The sequence below is a fragment of the Corylus avellana genome, chromosome 1 (assembly GCF_965113065.1).
Source record: "Corylus avellana chromosome 1, dhCorAvel1.hap1.2, whole genome shotgun sequence".
In the NCBI taxonomy this organism is placed as follows: domain Eukaryota; kingdom Viridiplantae; phylum Streptophyta; class Magnoliopsida; order Fagales; family Betulaceae; genus Corylus; species Corylus avellana.
Genome location: NC_142490.1, coordinates 43,079,496 through 43,102,337, shown reverse-complemented (window position 1 = coordinate 43,102,337; position 22,842 = coordinate 43,079,496). Strand labels below are relative to the sequence as shown.

Here is a 22,842-nt window from a genome sequence, read left to right as displayed (position 1 = left end):
AAAGGTGGATGAACGGTTACCAATGGTAATGGTGGAACATTGTCTCTAAAAGCATGTGATAAAAACCTGCACAAGTGTTGAGAATTGTTGTAGAAATTTGTGAGATGAAGGGAGGAAGATGAAGACCTCTAGGCAATTGGGTGGCTGAAGACATGTGGGAAAGGTTGAAGAAGCACACAGGATTCAATTTGGGTTGTGCCAAAGGTTGTCTTAAGTCTTAGCAGAGTGGGTTAAGTGTCAACGGATTGTGAATGGAGCAAGGAGGTGCCATCATTTGATTAAGAAAAATGTTATACCGTAATAAAAAGATAATTTTAGGTGGTAAGAGGCCATAGGCCGCTATGGCCCCACCTACTTATGGCAGCTGACTAGGGAAAGAAAAGGTGCAGGCTGGTTAGGAGTGGGCTCTCAAAAGGGCTTTGTCAAGTGGGCTTTCTTACAACACATCTGGACAAAAGGAACTTGTTGTAAGTTATGGGTATCCTTTAAGGTTTAGTGTGAGTGGAGAGGAGGTACTTTGGAATGCACTTTTAAGGCTGGTATTATGATTATGAATAAAAGTGAGGATCTATTTTTGTGGGGTGTGTTACACATTTATTTTTTATTCATTTTATTTGTGTATTTTTTTTACAAATTTATTACTGGAAACCCACGTATGGTCTTACAAAATCAATGATAAATTTGTCAATCTTTTGTGTAGAGATAAACAAGAGATGAGCGAAAGATGGAAACTGAACATTTTTTATCATATATTTAAGTAGTTTTTCAACCATTTTTTATTTTATTTTTAAAAAAGCTTTACCGATTAACCGATTGCCGATTACCGACTTTAACTGAACCGATATTAACTGTAACCAATAGTTATCGGTCGGTAATCGGTTAAAAATTTTATACCGATAAACTTATCGGTCAGTTAAAATTTTTTTATCGAAAAATCGATATGACCGATAAGCTATTTTAATTTTTAATTTTTTATAATTTTATATTTATTATTGTAGCGGATCAATATAAAAAAAAAAAGTTTCAATAAGGTATTTTAGTCAAAAATATACTCTAAAATAACTAATTTTTAATAAGCTATTTTAGCTTTTAGCCCAACAAAACATATTTGGACCTTCAAAACAATTAATTTTTGGCCCAATTAGCAACTAGTAAAAGCCCAATAAAAAGCCCAAACCGATTTAACCGACCGGTTAACCGATTACCGATATGACCGATAATTTTCAGTTAACACTTCTTATCAGTCGATAATCGGTTAGGATTTGGTTAACCGATAACTTATCGGTTAACCGACCAATAAGTCTATTAACCGGTCATAACCGACTGATACCCAGCCCTAGGTGGAATTATGATTTTTGTTTTTGTTTTTTTTTTTTTTTTTTTTGCGTAGGAATCCGAACTTATATAAATACACGTGCGTTTATGTAAAATAGTTTTTTTACGTCCACGCGCATTTATGTAAAATAGGATTCAGTTCCTCTTCAGTTCATAATGGACTGGAGGGTATTTAGTCTATGACTAAAATTTTTTCACCTTTAAAGAAATTCAAACGCCACAAATATGCCACGTAACTTTACAATAATATATATATATATATATATATATATATATATATATATATATAAATAAAAACTAAAATAATAAAAAAAAGAATGGGTGGCCGGCCACCATTGGCCAATCTGGGATGGCCGAAGCCACCCCATGGCTTTTGGGGTGGTCTAACCACCCCCAAGGGCCAAACGAAAAAAAAAAAAAATGGTTAACCATTGGGGTGACATGGGGTGGTCTGGCCATCCTTGGCTGACCATTGGGGGTGGCTCTCAAGCCACCTCCAACTAAAATGGGGTGGTCTGGCCACCCCCTATGACAAAGATGGGATGGCCAATCACCCCTTATTTTTTTGTTTTTTTTTTTTAATCTAAAATAATATTCTATTATTATTTTTTGTTAATGAGACATGTATTTTATTTGTGACTCAATAATTTTTGAGAAAAAATTCTATTCATAAACTAAATATTCTCCTATCTATTTTAGACCAAAAAAGATCCTATTCCTGTAAAATAGAAGCGTACAAGTCTTAAACTTGTCTAACGATTAAAAAGCCAATGTTGACGGGTCATAAAATAGAAAATAGTGTTTTTATAGGGATGTAAAAAAGTTGTAGGATTGATTGCGAAAGACCCCAACCATCTATAAAGTCCGCCCTCCGCTGTCGGTGAGAAGTTTTGTAAAAAAAACCAAACATGTGCAGCTTCACTTATGCAGCTGTTCTGTATTTTACTCTTTCTTTTCCATCAATCTTCTGGGTCTAATTCCTCTGTCCGTTAGTGTGTTTTCTTCACGAACCTTTGAAATGTGCAAATTCAAAGGAAAATAACGGCGTAATTAGCACGGATTACAAGCCAGTTTTGTGGTAAACTTTGTCATTAAATTCCATGCAAGTCGTGCTTAGTATTTTTCTTCGATTCTATTCTGATTCGCCAGCCGACAGGCTTTGAAAAGTCTTCAATCCAAACTAATTTTCAAAGGTGTAGATTGTCGTGACTGCCAAACCAATATTCTCGTTCTCCAGCCGACAGTCTCTCAGACAGGGACACGTGTGAAATAGAATCAGAACATAATCTACGCATAGATTTGATTGAAAATGTCCAAATGCATATTATTGTTATAATTGCTTGCTTATTGTCAATATATATATACATGTGACAGGGAGACACAACCGCGTCATATTATCTTAGTTGCTTTCTCTGCTACTTCTCCCTGTCTCTTCAAATCATTAGAAGTTGATCATTTTGTGTATTGTTATTACATTCACCAAGATTATTTAGGTGAGATGATATAGGAGAAAAATATGGTGCTTTCTTTAGTCAAACCCATTTGCCAAGTTACTTTACATAATGTTCCAGGTGATTTTTCACACCTTTTGCATCCTTAGTTGATGAATAATGCATATCTTTTAGTATATGAATTTATGTCTAGATTCATTGAGTGAAGAAGGGGATTTTGATTCCGATTAACCCGTCTTTATTTGCTTTTATATCTTTATATTTTACTTGTTTTAAACTATTGTTATGTTTTGTGTTCGAGTTGGCAAATTCTAATGTCAAATTATAGGTCAATTGGTTTGTGTTTGACGATAGCGTGAGATCGGTTCAAAATTCGGATCAGTCTTGATTTTTATGAGGACTCACTCGACCCACGCTCGTGCATGCAAGTTTTACGCTAAAAAAAAACAAAAGAAATTCATTACTTGACCCTTGCATTGCATGACAGTCGTTCAAGTAAACTTAAGCATAAACTTTGCTTGATAGTTGCTCAAACGAGTTTACAAGAATTTAATTATATTGGAATTGGTTACAAGGAAAATCTTTCTCACTCTTGATTCGAAATCTAAGGGAATGCTATCAAATACCAAGTGGGTAACAACCAGATATTGCCCTACCTAAAGCCCTAGAGTGATAACCAATTTTTTTCTTGATAGGATAGTGAACCCCCCTCCCTCACTCTCCTTCGGACGAAGTTTGAATGACGAACCGTCCAATCGAGAGTGCATTCAATTTAATAAGAACATTCTTGGACAATAATTTGCTTTTGGAGGACAACAAAGAAAGTCATTAGCAAAAATAAGAAAGTCATTAACTTATGATTAATTATAGACAAACCAATGTGGATATCCAAAGAGTCAATCTTAATTGTCTTTTCTATAAATAATATACATAAACAGTATTTCCATGATTGGAGTATTTGTAGGAGCCACGAACGAAATTTCTGCCCTTTTATATATAGTTGGAACTTGGAAGCTCCCTCAGATCAGACAACACGCGGGTTCTAGAAGGACAGAAATTTCTTAGAAAGTTCTAATGAAGCACAAATTCTGGCAATCTTTGAAAATAATTAATCATATACCCTTTTTACTGCCTCGTTTCCTCGAACAACCACTTTAATTTCTGTCGAAGATTACTGTCCATACAAGAAAAGTACAAGCTCCACTTTTTTTTTTTGATAAAAGTTTGGTAAATAAATATATTAACAATACAATTTTTTTTTTTTTAAATTTAACTTTTAACGAAGTCATTAGTTCGAATTTCTCTCTCTTTTTGTGCAGACATTTAAAAAAAAAAACAATTATCTAAAAAAATTAACACATCCAATATATTTTTATTTTTAAGTAATGTAATATACAACACTAATTTTTTAACACTATTTTAATATGTTGCCATGATATTGCCAATTTACTATTATTAAAAGAAAAAAAAAATTATAAATTGATAGTGTCATGTATAAGGTGATAATGGTAAAATATTAATATAGTATATAATATTATCATATATTATATACTACTTAATTGACAATGTCTCATTAAATTTTTAATTGCGACAATGTCCCATCTAAATTACTAAAATATTGTCAATGTCTTCTATAATGACGAAATACCCTTAATAAAATTTAGGGTCAATTTCATCTTTTGTCAGCCTTGAGGGGATATTTGCAATGTTTTACTAGTTTGAGGAGATATTGTCCCAATTGGATAGTAGTTTGACGGACAAAGTTTTTCTCCAAACTGGGTTGAAAGAATTTCTTTCAACATACTCTATAAAAGTGACATGTATTCTTTGAACATATAAGATGCACATGTTTTTTTAATAGCAGGACAAAGTTAGAATAAATTTTATTAAAAAGTCACGTACATTTCACATGTTACTAAAAAAAAAGACACATGTCACTTTTATATAGTAGGTTAAAGAAAATTTCTTCAACTCAATTTGGAGAAAAACTTTGTTCTAGTTTGACGGGTACGTGAACTTTTATATATATACAGATATGTGTGTGTGAAAATTACATATTTTAATAGGAGGGATTAAATAGGAAAATGTTATCCAAGTGCTTGTAGATTTGCTTTAGGTAAAGATTTTATGAGCTTTTGTTGCTATGAATAAATATATAAAAAGGGGGTCACGAGTCAGGAGCCGTGTGGCAAAGCGATCATCGAAATCCAAGTGGGCGGTGTGAAAAAGGTGGACACGGCATCGAGGCGTAGACTCCGCTGAGTCCACACCGCACCTCAGAGGCTCTCACACTTGAAAAGCTTGAAGCTGAGCCAAAACGAATTGGTCCTTAACCTACGCACACCCAAACCCTATTTAAACCTGCGCCACCCCCAAAATTCTTCACGATCCGCGACTTTGTCCTTTCTCTTTCTCTTTCTCTCTCTCTATATCTTTTTTATTTTCCACAACCAAAAGTCGCATTGCGAACCTTCTCCGAAACCGCCCTCTACGAGCTAATTCGTCCTCGTCGTTGTTTCGTTGTTTCGTTGAGATATGCGATTTCGATTCCATCACGATCGAGACCTTGGTCGCCGAGCATAGAGGGACACAGAGGGAGAGAAAGAGAGAGGGATAGAGGGAGAGCGAGAGAGAGAGAGAGAGAGTTAGGGTTTTGGAGAGATTTGATTCTCTGAACATGTTGATGGCGGACGATGGTGTGTGGACACGCGGTGATATGTCGGGCGTTGATGGGCTTTTGAACGAGGACTTGTCGATCGACATCGAGACGTTGTTTCACATTCTTGGCGAGGAGGAGCAGCCTTTGCAGGTAGGTTTTCTCTGGAAAATCGCTTCTTGAATATGCGAATTCAAATTGGGCGTTTTGGGAAAATTCAATTGCAAGGTTCGTATAGTGCGTAGTGAGCTGGTAATTCGTGTGTATAATTGAATTTTAAGGCTTTGGGGAAGAACGAGAGAAAGGTTCTCAAAGCTGCACATGTTCCTGAGTTAGCCTCTTAGCTATGAGACACTTTGATGTGACTTGGGCTTCATGACAACAAAGTTGTAGTTGTGTACCTAATGCGAGACCAGGACGAATTTTGGGTTGGCTAGAGCATGATTGTGCTTCCGGAAACAAGGATTTTCCACATTTAAAGTTGAAGTAGTTGGAGGGAAGTTTATGGGAATTATGTGCTTCGTGGGAGTCTTAGCTTAAGTGAAATTTTATGATATTAAGTAATAGGGGTCCAGGTTGTAGGAAGTTTTGGCATTTGGTGATTCTGGTTTGATAGTGGTATAAAAGTTTTGATACTTTGTGGCTTGTTAACTACCTTTTTGATGAATCTCTGATTGTGTGATTTGTATGTGTTCACAATGACCGGATATGTAGGATTTTGGTTCTTCTTTCTATTCTGTTTGCTTATAAGTGTTATGGGTTGGCTGGACTGCTTTGTTTTCTGGTTGTGGTGTCAGTTATGCAGCGTGGCATTTTGATGGACATGGACTAATGTTTGTGGACCCGTGCTTTGAATTGTCAGTTGGATGAGCTTGGCTGTATCCAATGTGGGTGTATCTGCCTGCTGATATCTGGGTTTTTTTTTTTTGGGTTGGGGGGGGGGGGGGGGGGTGTTGGGTCCAATTTTTATTTATATGCTGTATTAATATGTCTATACTTGAATAGTTTGTATATCTGTGGCAAGTCCTCTGCAAGTTTGAATTCTTAACATATGAAGCCCTAATCCCATCAAACTGAGCTTTTGATGAGCATCTTTTCCTTGAGAACTGAACAGTTTAGTACCAAATTGCAGAGCAGTCGAGAGGATTCATCTCAGAAAAATGTGTTGCAAAGTGAATCAGCTCCTGATGCAAAGTGTCAAACGGGTAAACCTTTATTCTGACCTGCTTTATTTATTTATTATTTTATTAATTTTTAATTTTTTATCTCTACTGTCCTCTCTTCTCCTACTATCTCATTGCTTATGAGATTTCTAAGTACTCTTCTTTTCAGGCTTAGTAGTGGGATATTGATGTCTCCTCAAACTACTACCGGATATTGGGATATGACATTAATACTCAATGTTTACATTTAATCGTTTTTTTCCATGTTTATTGTTTAGGATCTCAGGTGTCAGAAGGATCACCTCCAGTACAGGCGGAGTTAACAGGTCCTATCACATTTTTCTCTTTACACTACCCAGAAGCTTCAGATTCTATGACAGGGGGCTCAGGTGCTTCCTTTGATTCTGCAGGGAACTCTGTCATGGTCTTTGACCGTGGAAACATAGAACCCTTGACACAGCCTGCTTCTCCTGTGCATACTGGCTCTGCTAGTTTCAAAGATTGGTTTTCAGTAGTCCCACCGGGCCATCAGTCCTCCTTCACAGGGAGGGCTGGAGTTCCACCAGCTGAGATACCATTGTGTAGTGCTGCTTCAAGTTTTGCTGATAGAGATGCTCACAATGTTCTTGATAGAGGAGATAGCTTGTATCTAGATTTTCCTAAGGGTGAAACTGAAGTTCAGTTCCGGCATGTAGGGGACGATGTTGACTCCAAATGTATGTGAACTCTTCACTGAGGATATTAATTGGACTTTATGTTGTTAATTGAAAGTTTTCCTTCATTGCATTGTGCATGGTATTGTTTCTGAAAACTGAGATGGAAGAACTGATTAGTGTTTTCTGATAATTGCAGATGCTTCACACAGTCCTTTTGTTGAGGACATTGATGTAAAGTTTTCAAATTATGGTGTGCTGGGTGAAGATAGCATGGATACCTTTGGACCACAGGAAACTAATCCATGTACACATATGACAATATCCTTCATGGATGCAGATATATCTTCGCAAAATGTAACTTCTAATGAGTCCACAATCTGTCAAAGTTCTGATGTTGTAAGTGACTTCACCGACCAGTACACTGCTTTGCCATATTGCGTGAGGACAGATGATATACTTGTTGATGATTTCTCACGGCCTTGTATGCCCAGTAGTTATAGTTCTCAAATTTCGCTGGGTAATCAAAGAAAGATGACTAACACTAAGGATGAAATAGGGGAATTTTCCAATGATAGCGCATGCTCAAGTAGTAAGATGATTATGAATGCTCAGAGGGGAATAACTGGTAGGTCTGTCTCAGAGGTTTCGATGACTGATTACGCAGATTTTAATGGTTGGAGTTTTAAATATGAAGGTAATAACTATATGTCACCAATCAGTGGAAATTCTTCGTCTGATGCTGAAGATTGTCCTATTGATGACAAGGCATCAGCGAAGCTGTTGACTTGCACTCAGTCATACATGTCAAACAAAGTGGAAGCAGCTTGTGTCAAGAATGAAGTTACTGATGAATTGATTGGACCCAGTAGCCATTCTATTAACGTAATTGATGAGGCCGTCAGTAGAAAGCCTTTTTACAGTGTGGATGACAGAATTTTTGTTGATGAAGACTTGAAACTGTCATCTGGTGTTTCACATTCTACATCAACTCAGAAGTATGATCACGTGAAAAGTGAGAAGGAAGACTTGATTTTTGCTTCTATGAGAGCACATCATTCTCAAAATATAGTTGATGAAATGGCTAGTAGATCCCACATTGATAATGGATATTTGAATTTAAGTGCAACGGAACAATATTTTCCCTCTGTGCCCCCTGCTCTGGTCAAGATGCAGTTGGATTACGTTAAGGATGAAAGTGAGGGTAGACTTGTTCAATCTATGACCACGGGTTTTCATTTTTCAGAAGTCAGCCCCGAGTTGAATTGCAAAAATTTATTGGACGAATCCCATGTTGAGGATGATTCTGATATCTGCATTATTGAAGATATGAGTCATCCTCCACCCACAAATCATTCTCCAACAACTGGGAATACCCTTGTTACTTCACAACATTCTACATTTAGTGATTCCAGTCATTACATGGGAGTAGGAGGCCCAAGATTTAAGGCAAGAGATGAGAGGTTGATTTTACAAGTCGCATTGCAGGTTAGCTCTGTTAGCTTTGGATTTTCCTCTTTGCTTGCTCTTACTGGTGCTGGAAATATGCTTCCTGTAGAATGCACAGATTCTTCTATCTTTTAATCTCTCTTATTTATTTATTTTTTTAAATTGTAATTTTATAAATTATTTCTCAATGATGGTTTGTTACTCTGAAACCTTGGTGAGATTAGATCGTGCTATGCATTTCAGGATCTTTCGCAGCCAAAGTCAGAAGCTGTTCCACCAGAAGGAGATTTAGCAGTTCCTCTGTTAAGACATCAGGTCGGTTATTTTTCCATTTTGTTATTTCTCCTCGAATTTGATTGGAGGTATTGGAGGTTTTTGGAATTCTTTTGTTTAGAGTTGGGGCAACCTGTCAAAGAAAAATGTACTCTGATATAGGTATGGATGCCTGGAATGGGCATTGCTACTCTCTGCAAAAAATAAACAAATGGTTATGATATCTGCATACTTGTTAAAGAGATCGTAAAAAGTAATTTTATGGGGTGATTATGGCAATCTCATTTGTTTGAAAGGTGCGATGTGAAAGCTGTGAAAGTTTGAATTTTATTTCATCTTCCTAACAGTTAAATAAAAGAGGTTGTGTTTGGTTACAAGGTTCGATGATCCCCCCACATTGGGGATGGAATAGCAAGCACTGTGAATTTGTTTTCTTGTTTTTATTTTTTGTTTTTTCTCACAAATATAAGTTGTGAACTGGGATATTGTACTCCGCATATGGGCAGAAGGCATAGAGAGGCTCTCCAATTTTTTTCTTTCCTACAAATGAGTATTTGAGTTTGCTAAGTGGTTCATCTCAGTGGAAACAAACCGTGTATACTAAAATCAGGAGTTGATTTTCCTCAACTGTAGATGAGAATCTTGGTATGTGAGTGGGAAACAAACCGTGTATACTAAAATCAGGAGTTGATTTTCCTCAACTGTAGATGAGGATCTTGGTATGTGAGTGGAGATGGTTGACCTAAGCGGCCCCCCACCCCCATTCCCACATAAAAAAGTGGAGAATGGTTCCTTTCTTACATGGTCATTTTGGGTGTTTATACGAACTGCTATTAGGATTACAGACATTTTGTACTCTATTTGCATTCTTTGCTATTCATAAATTCTGACTTCTAACGATAGGATTCAAAACTAGAACTAGATTCTTTCTCATTGCCTTCTTGACCGGCCTTTTGTTAATCTCTAGCGTGTGTGCTTGTGTGAGTGATTGTTGTCCAGCTAATATTGACTAAATGTCCTGGACAGAGAATTGCTTTGTCATGGATGGTTCAAAAGGAAACAAGCTTGAACTGCTCGGGAGGAATTCTTGCAGATGATCAGGTTGATGCTCTCCTGTCTTAAATGGTTAGATGCGGTTGAACTGTGCTTAACTTTATTCTGATGTATATAACCATTCTTGCAGGGATTGGGAAAAACAGTATCAACAATTGCGCTTATACTGAAGGAGAGGGCTCCATCTTTTGGAGCCTGTCAAAATGTAAAACAAGGAGAGATGGAAACTCTAAATTTGGAGGAGGATGAGGTTGTTCTTCCTACAGTTGATGGAATGAAGCAAGATGCTGATTCACAACAAGTAACGCCAAATAGAATTCAGATGAAGAACATGAACCCTTTGGTCCAAGCTAAGGGAAGGCCATCTGCTGGAACCCTTATTGTTTGTCCCACTAGTGTTCTACGGCAATGGGCTGAGGAATTAAGTAGTAAGGTAACCAGCAAAGCTAATCTCTCTGTGCTGACATACCATGGAAGCAACCGGACAAAGGATCCTTGTGAGCTGGCCAAGTATGATGTCGTCCTGACAACATATTCAATTGTCAGCATGGAGGTCCCAAAGCAGTCTCTTGCTGATGAAGATGACGATGAGAAAGGGAAGCCAGAAGATGATGCTGGCTTTTCATCCAGTAGGAAAAGGAAAGATCCTCCTAGTTCTGGCAAAAAATATTCAAAAAATAAAAAAGGTTTGGATAGGGCACTGCTTGAGTCTACTGCTCGTCCTCTTGCAAAGGTGGGATGGTTTAGGGTTGTTCTGGATGAGGCCCAGAGCATCAAGAATCACAGAACTCAAGTAGCTAGAGCCTGTTGGGGTCTTCGTGCTAAACGTAGATGGTGCCTGTCTGGGACTCCAATCCAGAATGCAATTGATGATCTTTATAGTTACTTCAGATTTCTCAGATATGATCCTTTTTCATTATATCCGACTTTCTGTTCTGCAATAAAGGTCCCAATCAATAGGAGTCCAACAAAAGGGTACAGAAAGCTGCAAGCTATCTTGAAGACGATAATGTTGCGCCGCACCAAAAGTAAGAATGTATATAAGACTTGTGGGAATTAATTCTTGTCCTTCAATATAAATTGATATTATTTGTTTTGTTTTTTTTTTTGTTCTGGATTTGTTTGTACATGTAGAAATTGTTAGATGCGTTAAATTTTTGTTCTCTATTCCATCTTGAGCCTTATTGCTTGGCTAGGGTCCGACTCTGCTGTGACCATGAATACTCTGTTTTACAAGCCATCAAAGTTGTATTGATGCTTCAGGAAATATTTCTCAACTGGTTCTTTTCAATTTTGCAATCTTCATTTTTTTTTTATTTTTAAAAAAAATAGTTTATGCTTTCTCGTTTGAGAATAAATTGTTGATGAATCACTTGAAACAATTTATTCTCAAATGAGAAAGCATTGAAGCAAATTGATTATTTCTGTTGTTTGCCTTGAGGATGGTTACTGTGGCTTTAAAGGAACGTCTGTAGGTACAGTGATTGACACAACTTTAGGCTAGCTGCAAGAAAACCATAGCTTATTTGTTTACCCGTCAACGTCTAAGATCCAGGAGTATCCAATCCAACTCACTTCCTATGATTCCAAAGAAAGTTAAAATGTACTTTAACTTCTTTTTTAGGTTTAATTTTATTCTATATATTTAGGTAATATTTTTTGCATCTTGATATATTGCCACCGTGTAAACTACATCAACTCTCAATATTATTTTCCAATGTAATCGAATTCTCATTGTAAGCACTGGCATGAAATTTATTTCTCTGAGATATGATTATCTGACAATAAGGTAATTGTTTTCTGTAGACACACTTCTTGATGGGGAACCTATAATTAATCTTCCGCCAAAATCCATAGAGCTGAAAAAAGTGGAATTTTCAGAGGAGGAACGTAATTTCTATTCCAGATTGGAGGCTGATTCACGTGCTCAGTTTCAAGTACGGTAGTTTGGATTTGATTGGGGACTTATTTATTTTTTTATTTAATGTGATTCTACTGTTTTTAATAAAAATAAGGTTGAAATTTGTTTAGTTTACATACTCAAAATTTGAATGTGTTGGCCATTTTAATTTGTGTTTAGTAGTTATTTGAACCATATGTATGATTGTCATGTCAGGAATATGCTGATGCTGGAACTGTCAAACAAAATTATGTTAACATCTTGTTGATGCTCTTGCGCCTTCGACAAGCTTGTGATCATCCCCTGCTCGTTAGGCCTTATGATTCTAGTTCTTTATGGAGATCCTCAGCTGAGATGGCAAAGAAGCTTCCGCGGGACAAGCAAATACATCTTCTGAATTGTTTAGAAGCATCTTTAGCAATTTGTGGCATCTGTAATGTATGTACTTATTTTCCTTTTTTTGGACTTGTTCCTCTATCTGTGTTTTGTGTGTGTGTGTACGCGCGCATGCACGAGTGCGCTTGCGCCTTTAAGGTTTGGTGCGGAGCTATTTTGGAATGCACTTATAGGCTGGTAATATGGTTATGAATAAAAGTGCAAGAAACTTTATTTTCGTGTGTTATCATATCACTTAAATTAATTAGATTTTCGACCATGTTAACTCTTTATTTACTGTATATTTGGAGAAGTTAATGGCAGAGAACACCAAATATGTCGGTTCAGCAGTTCTGTAAAGAAACTAAACATGTGCCAGCCTCCCTTATACTCGTCGTTTTCTGGCTCTCCTAATGTTACAAAAAAAAAAGAAGCTTTGGTCCTCTCTTGCTCTCCCTCTCTCTGATTGATTCTTCTCTCTTTGTTGTCAAAATCCTCTACCCTAACTCTCTAATCCCCAACACTGAGTTTGATAACAAAGCTCCCGCTCAAAAATCGGAGTCAATATTCTTGATCTTGTCGCAATTGTGGTAGACTTGAGGTTGTTTTTAGAGGTGGAGGTGGTGAAGTTTGTGGGAGAGAGGAGCTCTTAATGGTGGTGTTGTACTTGATTGGCTTCTGGTTGACATTGTTTAAGGGCTGTTGGTAGAAACATCTCTAATTGAGCTTTTCATGGTAACCTGATTGATGATGGTGAATTGAGTTTGTGAAAATTGTGGTGGTTTTTTTTTTTTTTTGTAGCTAAGAGATGTGGTGGTTTCCGGTTTTGGGTAATTTTTTAGGATTTTCTTTGGCCATGAGGATGTGATTTCTTGTCAATTTCTAGTTCTGGGTTGTTTCGATTGATTTGGTGTTTTCTATGAGTTTTTGGGTGTGAGATATGGTGGTTTCCGGTTTTGGGTTGTTCCAGGTGTTGTCGTGGGGAATGATTTTCAATGCAAGCTTAACAGCCAAAAATGTTCTCAGACTCATTTTTACACTTTTAACCAAATAAAGGCATTTTAGTAAATTTTCCATAAGAAACATTTTCCGACCAGTAACTTTTTACGTCGAAACAAGCACAATTTCTAAGTTCTAAGCCTTGTTTGAAAGCAGGAGGTGCTTTGGCTTGGATTTACTATACAATTAGGATTTTGAGATGCAACTATAGTTGCCTGGGTGGCTATGAAGGGGGTGTAACCTGTTTAACCAGTTAGTGGGTGCTGAAACTGGTAGGTCTGGTTTTAGTTCTTAAGGATTTCATTATAAAGCACATGCCTCGTGGTTGAAATTCCCCTTCAATTATTGAAAGGGCCAACACATTTGTTTATGTGGTTCAAGATTCTATTGAAACTAATTGGATGTTGGATAACCATGCTAGCATTATGATGAACAAATGGTATAATGATATGTGGTGTATCTTTAGTCTGTAGTCCTTGGCATTTAATTCTCTTAGTGGATGTGTTTTAAATTAGAACTCAGCCTGTGGTGAGTAGTGAGCAACTCTCTGAATTATTGTGTATATCTAGAACTCTCTGTCTTGTGCTATATCTACCACCTATTCTTTTTCTTTTAATATCCTTGGAATTCTTATGGTGAGATAAAAAGTTGATATACTTTTTGTGTTTCTGACAACCTGCTGGTTCCTCTTTAGGATCCTCCTGAAGATGCTGTTGTTTCGATTTGTGGTCATGTTTTCTGCAACCAATGTCTTAGTGAGCATCTTATTGGTGATGACAAGCAGTGCCCTGTTACAAATTGCAAAGTTAGACTCAGTGCGTCTTCAGTGTTTTCCAAAGCCACGCTAAATGGTTCTCTCTCTGACGAGCCTTGTCAGGGTAGTTCCCCCAACTGCTCTGCTTCTGAAGTTGTTGATGCAGCTGAGCATTTTTCTGAAGGTACTTCTACCAAAATTAAGGCCGCTCTTGAGGTCCTGCACTCATTATGTCAACCTCGGGGTTGTACATCATCAAATAGTTATGCACAGAACACACTTGATGAAAGAGCCATCTGTCTCAGCAACTCTGTTGGGGAATTACTCGAGGATAATCCTGATAGACAAAATTTGGCTGTAGAGAGTTCTAAAAATTCAGTTGAAGTTGAGGCAGCTGGAGAGAAAGCCATAGTATTTTCACAGTGGACAAGGATGCTGGATTTGCTTGAGGCTTGTCTAAAAAATTCTTCCATTCAGTACAGAAGACTTGATGGAACAATGTCAGTTTTTGCCAGAGATAAAGCTGTGAAGGATTTTAACACCCGCCCAGAGGTTTGTGGAAACCATAGCATCTCTTGATATCCTGGTTCGAAGTTCTGTGTTTTCCCTATAATTATAGAGGGAGAGATATATTCTAAGTAATTACATTTTGCTAATTTTTAGTTCCCCCTTGATATATCTAAAATGCGATCCCTTTCCTTGTAGGTGTCGGTTATGATTATGTCTCTGAAAGCTGCTAGTCTTGGTCTCAACATGGTTGCTGCTTGCCATGTTCTTCTGCTGGATCTTTGGTGGAACCCTACCACTGAGGATCAAGCAATTGACAGAGCACACCGAATTGGGCAAACTCGTCCTGTTAGAGTTTTGCGATTAACGGTCAGAGATACAGTTGAAGATCGTATTTTAGCCCTTCAGGTACTGTCATTTCGTGTTCTTGTAAATTCTCTCTTTTGATTATTTTATGCTTTTCAGTCAAAATTTGTAGACATTGATAACTTGGTAGTTCTCATGAGAATTTAGTTTTATACTGCCATATATTGCTGTGTTTTATTAACAATCAAATTAATGGAACAGGATAGATCTGTGTACTTTATATCTCATTTTTTATGTTTTGGAATGACCGGGGAAGCTGAAAAGGAAATGAATAGGTGAATCTAGTTTACTTCTTGTTTTACAGAAGCTTGGATTAGATTCAGTGCGCTGACATAATGGCATGTGGGTTAAACGACTCAAAATGATAACAATATTCATATGCTTTGTTTATTTAGTAGTGCATATTCCTGACAGTATGGCATTCATTTGTTCTGCATGTCAGAAATGTATACATGCCTCAAGTATATTGGTTCCATCATGAAAATTGAGTGGACAAGCAAAAGAAAGAGTATTTTGTTTTGGAAAAGATCGTTGATGAGTTGTCTAGGCCATGGAAATGAGCTTTCATCAGTCTGCATCATAGTCTTTGAAATGACTGTCCTGTTCACAACGGTCATTGCCCAAGTTATCAGCTAGTGTATCTGTGTCATATCTACTATCTAGATGTCTTTATTGAATAACTTCAAGGGGTTGGCTCAAGTGGTAAGGGCTTTGGTCTTGGTAGCTTTTCCAGCAAGTCTAAGGTTTGAATTCCCTTGGATGCAAACAATTTCTTAGAGTCAGCCCGCCGGTGAAGCCAAAGTATTAGCTGATCTGTGTGGAGGGGCACTTTACATGGGCCCAAGGTTTACTCGACAAAGGCGGGTACACAAAGTGACTATGCTTTGGAGGGTTCCTCGTTAAAAAAAGAAAAATGATGTTTTTTTTTTTAAAAAAAAAAAAATAATGGCTGATTTCACATTTATAATTTATACTTGAAATTGTCCTTATATGTGATTTGTCTAATTTGATCTTTTGCTCATGTGAGATACACTTAGTATTTTTGCAGCAAAAGAAGAGAGAGATGGTTGCATCTGCATTTGGAGAGGATGGAACCGGTGGTGGTCAGACGCGCCTCACAGAGGAGGACCTGAAATACCTGTTTATGATGTGATTAGGAGTTCTTTTTAGGCTTGACAGATGTTATTTGCTAACGCAGGTTATGAATAGGTTTGTTTTTTTGACGATGAGAACGACAGCAGCAGCCAGCTCAATTATTTGGAGATTGTCTGACAATAGTTCTAAAAGAAGTAACAGGGGACTGTGTTGAGAGAATTTTCTGTGAATAGTCTACATACGGAAACACATGATCCATTCTTTTCCGTTAAATTTTTTGTTCGTTAGGGAATGATCTTTCTCTGTCTTCCTCGAATCATTCTCTCGTACGATTTATAGGATGTGGAGATCATTAGTCTACAGCAAGTAAAGATATGTTTACCTCAAAATTGTTACTTCCAAAGTGTAAATGATAGAGGATTATGATGATTTTTTCTTGTCTTTCTCTTTATTTTGTTTTCTGATTCAGAGTTTACAAAGTCTTAGTTAGGTTCATTAGTAAAATTGATTCTATACATACACGTTGATGAACGCATTTGGGTTATCTATGGTATTTGTCCTTGTGTTATATAATATTAAATTATTAATTTTCTTTGAAGATTGTGAGATGAGATTCTGAACGATTGTTTTGTCTTCTATTATCCATGTTGAGCATCAGTTTGTTATTACCATTGATCTGTACTGAGGATCATCAAATTGAAATCCATGCCATCGTAGCAGATTCCCAATATTGTTACATTCTCATCTTGAGTTATGTCGTATTTTCCAGTTTGAATAGTAGATGTGGCCTGCGCCATCTTCATGTTGATGAAATATAATTTGTAAGTAAGCCATATATGGACAGTATACTTCACCCAAGCTGGCCACCATTTTTATTTTAGTCATTGAATAACTTGTCCGGTAAAGCTGATAATTGACGTTAGGGTTGTAAATGAACAAGCCCGTTCAACAATCTGCTTGTATAAATTTGATTCAAATTTAGTTCACTTAATAAATGAGTTAATTGTGAACACAAACTTGAGGTTTAATTATTAAATGAGTTATATAAATTAAGCTTATCTTGTGCTCGAATTAAAATTAAATGAATATAGCTTGAACATTTAATACTCGATTCGATTCGGCTTGATTATAACTCTAATAGACATGAAAGGTGCCATGTGATAACTTATTAGTCGCAGCCTATATCCTTTTGGCTCAAGAGCTTTTGAGAAATTACTATATAGATAAAAGATCCCCTTGGTGTGCTTTGAAGGTTAATTTAATGAAGCCTATGATTATGTGAGACGGGATTTTGTCTTGGTGGTTTTAAGGACTGTTGGAGTCCTTCAGGTTATGGTGCGGTGGATTGAGTGTATCACTATGCTTAGCTTCTCTATTTGAATTAATGGTGAGCTTAAGGGTTTTTCTTTTCCTTTTTTGTTGATGATATTTTGTCACCTTATCTGTTTGTTTTGGTGAATGAAACTTTTCAGGGCTCATGGATAATATGTTTAAGAGGGCCAAGTTTAGATTCAATTAGAGATGCCATAGGGAGAAAATTTTCCATCTTTGTTTTGCTGGATGACCTTCTTATCTTATGTAGGGCGAGTTGAACTTTGTTGCTATGGTCAATGAGTGTTTGAATCCGTTTAAAAATATGTCAGGATTGACAGTCGAGCCTGATTAGAGTTGTTTGTTCACTAGTAGAGTTGCAGGGATTGTCAAGAATCATTTGTTGAAATTTTGGGGCATCGGGAAGGAAATTAAAGCTCCCAATGAAGTATTTATGGGTTTCTCTTATTTCTTCTAGACCGAAGAAGACTGATTGAGAGGAAAAGAATCTAGGTCTTTCTTATGGAAGGGAAGTGAGCATATCTCATATATATATGTATGGCAAAGATGGCGATAATGAACACTGTTTGACATATGATTGGAGATACAAGTTTCATCTTCACTGAGGCACAAAAGCTTTGGAAATGATCGTGCATATTGAAGTGTAAATACACAAATAAAACTATTCTACAACTCTGAAGAGACATGATAGCATTAGTGGGTATGCTTTGATTGAAGCAATTATGTTATGCAAAAACAACCACTTGGTTTTGTTGGAACACGATTCATAAAGATAGATAACCAAAATAAGCATGCAAAATTAGAATGCAGTTATGCAGGTTTTGGCACACTTCATAAACTACGTATTCTGTCATCAAGATAATCCTCTCATTGAAGACTTACATCAAACACTAAACTGTAAGATAATATATATTATTGTGAAACGCTTGTGACTTCATTTGGGCTGAATACAATTGGTCAAAATATTTAATTATGTGAAATAACAACAATTTGGACCCACTAATCAGAGATTTCACCTTACAAATTTATTCAACTCTTCCTCTGCATCTATCATTCAACCATGTCAGTATATCAAGGCGAACAATCTCAATATTCTCATCAGTTTCGCCAAACAACAAAGAATGCATCATCCCATCATAAATCTTTATGCTCTTGTCCTCACTCTTCGCCTCTTCATACAAATCTCTGCTCACATTCGGATCTGTAACAACATCCGCGCTTCCATGTAATACAATAAATGGAAGGCTCACATCGGGCAACCTCTTACTCAAATACTCAGTAACCCCCATTAGTTCCACCACCGTCCCCAATCTTGGTTTCCCTCTATACCTCATCGGATTCATCTCCGCTATGATCTTCTTCTCGTCAACCTTCACAGACTTGTACAAAAGATCGGCGGCCGGAACGATTGGCAAAGTGGGAAAGAATTTGGCAACAAATGTGAGAACCTGTGGAATTGGCCAGCTGGGTCTCACTTTGTCAGAGATTTTACACATTGGTGCGACCAAAACTGCACCATCGAACCCTTTCGGATCCGCTAAGTGGATCAAGAGGCAAATTGCACCCCCCATCGATTCTCCGTACAGAAATGAAGGCAGCCCACGAAACAGAGGGTCTTGTTTGACAAAATTGAAGAATGAGAGACAGTCTCGAACAACAAGATCAACACTGGGTACGAAAGCCCTGAGACCCTGAGATTGGCCATGGCCTTCCAAGTCAAGAGCGAAGCAAGCAAAACCCTTTTGGGCAAGGAAGATGGAGGTGGCCTGGAAGGTCCAGCTGATGTCGTTGCCGTAGCCGTGGACCATGCAGATGAGGGCACGTGGAGGAGTGGAGGACAGGGGAAGCCATGATCTGGTGAAGAGCTTAAGGCCTCTGGGCGAGGTGTAGAATGACTTGGAGCCTGTGATTCCTTGGAGCTTGTAGTAGTCTTCTTCTGGGGTGTTGCCCCAGTAATGGAGGCGGTGGGTTAGGGGTTTTTCTTGTTCCTTCATTGTCGGAGGTGCTTGGGATTTCCTGGGTCTTCTCTCCTGTTGAGATCAGCTGGCTGATTGGAAGATGGTGGACTCCGTTTGTCCCTGAATTGACTCCTTTTTTTTTTTTTTTTTTTTTTTTTTTTTTTTTGTGGCTTTTTGTTTTTGTTTTGGGTTGTAGCTAGTAAAGAAACTTGGGCAAGGACAAGATACAAGACAAATGCAAAAGGGCACCAAAAAAAAAAAAAAAGAAAAAAGAAAAAAGAAAAAAAGAATAAAAAAGAGGAAACTACTCATACCCTCAAACCTTTTTTTTTTTTTTTCTAAGTAAATGGGAAAATACGGTTTGAAGGAAACAAAAAATCAAAAGAGCCGAGTTGAGCTTGTTGACAATGGAAATGGAGAGGAGTCATTTAGGCTAAATAGTCGGACATAGTTAACAAAAATATTTACATCTTTTAAGAAAATGAAAACTATGTCCTACCATTTATCCTAAATAACTCAGATCCCTTTTCGTCGACAACATACCAAAATAGAAATACAATGCTTAAAATAAAAACAACAAATAAACGATAGGTCAAAAAATGACGGTCCTTTGTATTTTGGGTTAAAGGCCAAGAAATGATCTTATATATATACTCTCAAACTTAGACTCAAACATTAATGTTTTTCAAATTTTAAAAAGTTGTAATTGTCCATCCAAATTACCTAGATTTAAGTGAGATAAGTGACTCTTTTCAATTTTTTTTTTTAAAAAATTCAAATTACATGAGCTCTACAGTATATTTTCTCCTGATTTTAACTCTTAGCTAATGGAAACAAGTGATTTTTAATCCAAATTGTTAACTTGAATCAACATAAGCAAAGAAAGGGGAAACGGTTTGATTGTGTATAATGATTCTGCATCCATATATATCTTAAGAATGATTTGATCTCCGAAATCTTTAATTATTATTTGAGTATAATATAATTTGATTGGTGTACGTAAGACAATCTCAAAAAAATTAATCTAAAATTAGAAGTCTTAATTAAAGTTTACTTCAAAATTCTCTATACATAATACATGTACGTGGTTTGTAGGTGGTTACTTGGACAACAAGATAAGAGGGAAAAAAGTGGACGAATATTATCTTGAGTTTAATCAACCTATATTCTCTCATTGGGGAAACTTCCTATTAGGGGCTGTTTGGTTCGTGATAAGATCTTAACTTATTCAAGAGCATAATTAAAGAATATGCTTCGAATCGTTATGTAGGAATATGAGGATTGCTACTTAAACAAGAAAAAAGAAAAAAAAAGGAATATGAGGATTGCGTGGTTGAATATATATGATTATCTTTGTACGGGTTTTCGTAGGCTAGCCTATAGCCGCTGCTTTTTTCTTGGATAAGAATTGATACGATTCTCGGTAGCCTAGAAAGTTCATCACACGTGCATATGTTGCGTTTACCTAGTTTTGAGACCTCATCAATCCATCTTATGAAGTTAGGCATGATTGCAATTTCTCCCCAAGTTTTATTCACTATAATCTTAATTTATTTCATTAGGCAGTAGTGGATAGAGAATTGCTAAAGATCCTAACACTTTTTTTTTTTTTTTTTTTTTCAAATTCTCTTTTTCAAATGATCTTGTCCGTTTAAGAAATAACTAGGTTTAATTTTTTTTTTTTTTTTTTTTTTTTTTAAAATGAACGCAGGGTTTAGATCATTTGAAAAAAAGTGTTAGGATCTTTAGCATTTCTCCCGTGGACGACACCAGTACTGACCAACATGATTCTATTGGTTTTCTACTCCACGAAAATATATACAACATGAACACTAAAGTGTAAAGAAGTATTTCTCAATAAAATATGGTTTCCCTTCGATTGATAATTTGATCTTAACCTTGACTCTTTTTCTTCCCAAATCTAACCTACCCTCGTTGAATTAATTATAACACTAGCTATCCTTTGAAATTTGAAAAAGCCATTGTTGATAGATTATTGTTATCGAGATATTTCGTTAACTAACACCAAGCGACAAATTCCTGCTTGCACACGTAAAGAACAGATCGAAGAGAAACAATAAGGTCAGTTTATTGCTATTGGAGTTGGAACGTACAGGGAAAAGGGGACAATATAAAGGTAGTAAAAGAGAGAGAAAAAAAAGCACAAAGTTCTTATTGGAGGGAAGTTGGATACGTACTAGTTCCACCAACGTTATCACTTCAATATATATTTCCAAGGGTACAATGTAAAATATATAAATAATTAATAGTAATGTTATGGACTATCTTTTTATCCTCTTAAAATTGATGTGACCTTCAAAATCATCATTGAATCAAAAATTCAAGTATGATTCGTCTAAAATTTAACAGTAATTTTAAAACTCACATCAACTTAATTTAGAAGGATAAAAAGATAGTCTCTAGCATTACTCAATATCTAAAGGTTTGTGGAGAGTTGGGCTCGAATCAATAGATCATTCGAGTTGCCTTAAATGCGTGAGGATAATATCTAATTAGTTATATATATTGGAGGTGTATTTTTGTTTTTTTACTTTTTTAAGGGACACAAATACTCTTCCAATATAACTAACCGGATATTATATATCCAGTTTAAATGAAATGGAAAGGATCCTAATTCGATTTTTATAGAAAAAAAGTATCAGTTTTCCACAATTGAGTTCAGTTGATTTGATGAGATTAGTTTGGATAGGTAGAAATATATAATAGGATATATGGAAGAGAAAGAGAGCAGAAAAAGAAGAAGAAAGAACCTGAAGAAATATTAGGGCTATATCTTAACTGTATTGATGTATATATTAAACTGTATTACAATGGTTTCTACTTATTAAAAAAGTTAATGAGCGGTAAACAAGAAACTCTAAACTAAATAAAGAAGAGAATAAACCTAAAAAAGAAAGAAAGAAAGAATAAACCCTAGTATAAAAAATATAAAAATATAAAAATATAAAAATATCAAACATTATGGTATCTGGATAAGGACTCATGAGGACAAATGTTGTATGCCACTTACCCAGAAATATATATTTCTCAGTATATTTCAGGATAAATGTTGGTTGTAGTGGTCTTGAGGTCTCTTAGATCTGATATCGATCTTTAGATGTTTTGGGTAAACGATTCAAGATTGATAGGCTTGGTTCGTTGGTAGGTAGAGATTTTGATATGACTTTGACCAGGTCAAATTAGGATAACAATGCCAATTTCTCCATTTTGCTTTTTTCCTAGTGCAGCAGCAATGGAGTTGGTAATATTTTAGATATATATATATATATAGGTAGAGCAGTGATTGTACTGGCCTCTAGGTTGCAATATTTTGACAGAGACATTAGATAGGGTTCACTGATCATGACATAGCTGCAGGTCAAAACAGGTGGCTATGCCTCCACTACAAGAATTTTCTTCTCAAACCATTATATCTGCAGAGAATACAAAATGATCACAGATTGTAGACGATAAGGAAAAGAACAATCTGAGCTCTAAGAGCACTGTCGAGTTTTTTCATGCT

At 36.4% G+C, this 22,842-nt stretch overlaps 2 protein-coding genes across 6 annotated transcripts; one reads left to right on the top strand and one right to left on the bottom strand.

The window, feature by feature from the left end:
- Positions 1–4,978: 4,978 nt before the first annotated feature.
- On the top strand, positions 4,979–16,573 carry LOC132173118 (helicase-like transcription factor CHR28). Of its 5 annotated transcripts, none has more exons than XM_059584700.2 (13): positions 4,979–5,595; positions 6,575–6,647; positions 6,884–6,931; positions 7,016–7,321; positions 7,458–8,746; positions 8,951–9,022; positions 10,007–10,081; positions 10,164–11,061; positions 11,840–11,970; positions 12,150–12,371; positions 14,002–14,613; positions 14,767–14,976; positions 15,983–16,573. In XM_059584700.2, exons 1-13 carry the CDS (start codon positions 5,464–5,466, stop codon positions 16,085–16,087), a joined length of 4,173 nt encoding a protein of 1,390 aa, XP_059440683.2. In that variant the 5' UTR covers positions 4,979–5,463; the 3' UTR covers positions 16,088–16,573. The 5 variants fall into 5 exon arrangements, with proteins under 5 accessions (XP_059440683.2, XP_059440682.2, XP_059440689.2 ...); XM_059584703.2 differs by having other exon boundaries at positions 5,504–5,595; positions 6,892–6,931; XM_059584699.2 differs by having other exon boundaries at positions 6,884–7,321.
- A 1,683-nt stretch (positions 16,574–18,256) lies between these two features.
- LOC132171579 (alpha/beta-Hydrolases superfamily protein) lies at positions 18,257–19,443 on the bottom strand. The gene has a single exon (XM_059582941.2). It carries the CDS (start codon positions 19,353–19,355, stop codon positions 18,387–18,389), a length of 969 nt encoding a protein of 322 aa, XP_059438924.1. The 5' UTR covers positions 19,356–19,443; the 3' UTR covers positions 18,257–18,386.
- Between the last annotated feature and the right edge of the window lie 3,399 nt (positions 19,444–22,842).

Bases quoted from the DNA above. Each gene is read 5' to 3' on its own strand.
- LOC132171579 (XM_059582941.2), bottom strand. From the start codon at position 19,355: ATGAAGGAACAAGAAAAACCCCTAACCCACCGCCTCCATTACTGGGGC.
- LOC132173118 (XM_059584699.2), top strand. From the start codon at position 5,464: ATGTTGATGGCGGACGATGGTGTGTGGACACGCGGTGATATGTCGGGC. The intron at 12,372-14,001 runs GTATGTACTTAT...GTTCCTCTTTAG, and splicing joins CAATTTGTGGCATCTGTAAT to GATCCTCCTGAAGATGCTGT. The intron at 14,614-14,766 runs GTTTGTGGAAAC...CTTTCCTTGTAG, and splicing joins ATTTTAACACCCGCCCAGAG to GTGTCGGTTATGATTATGTC.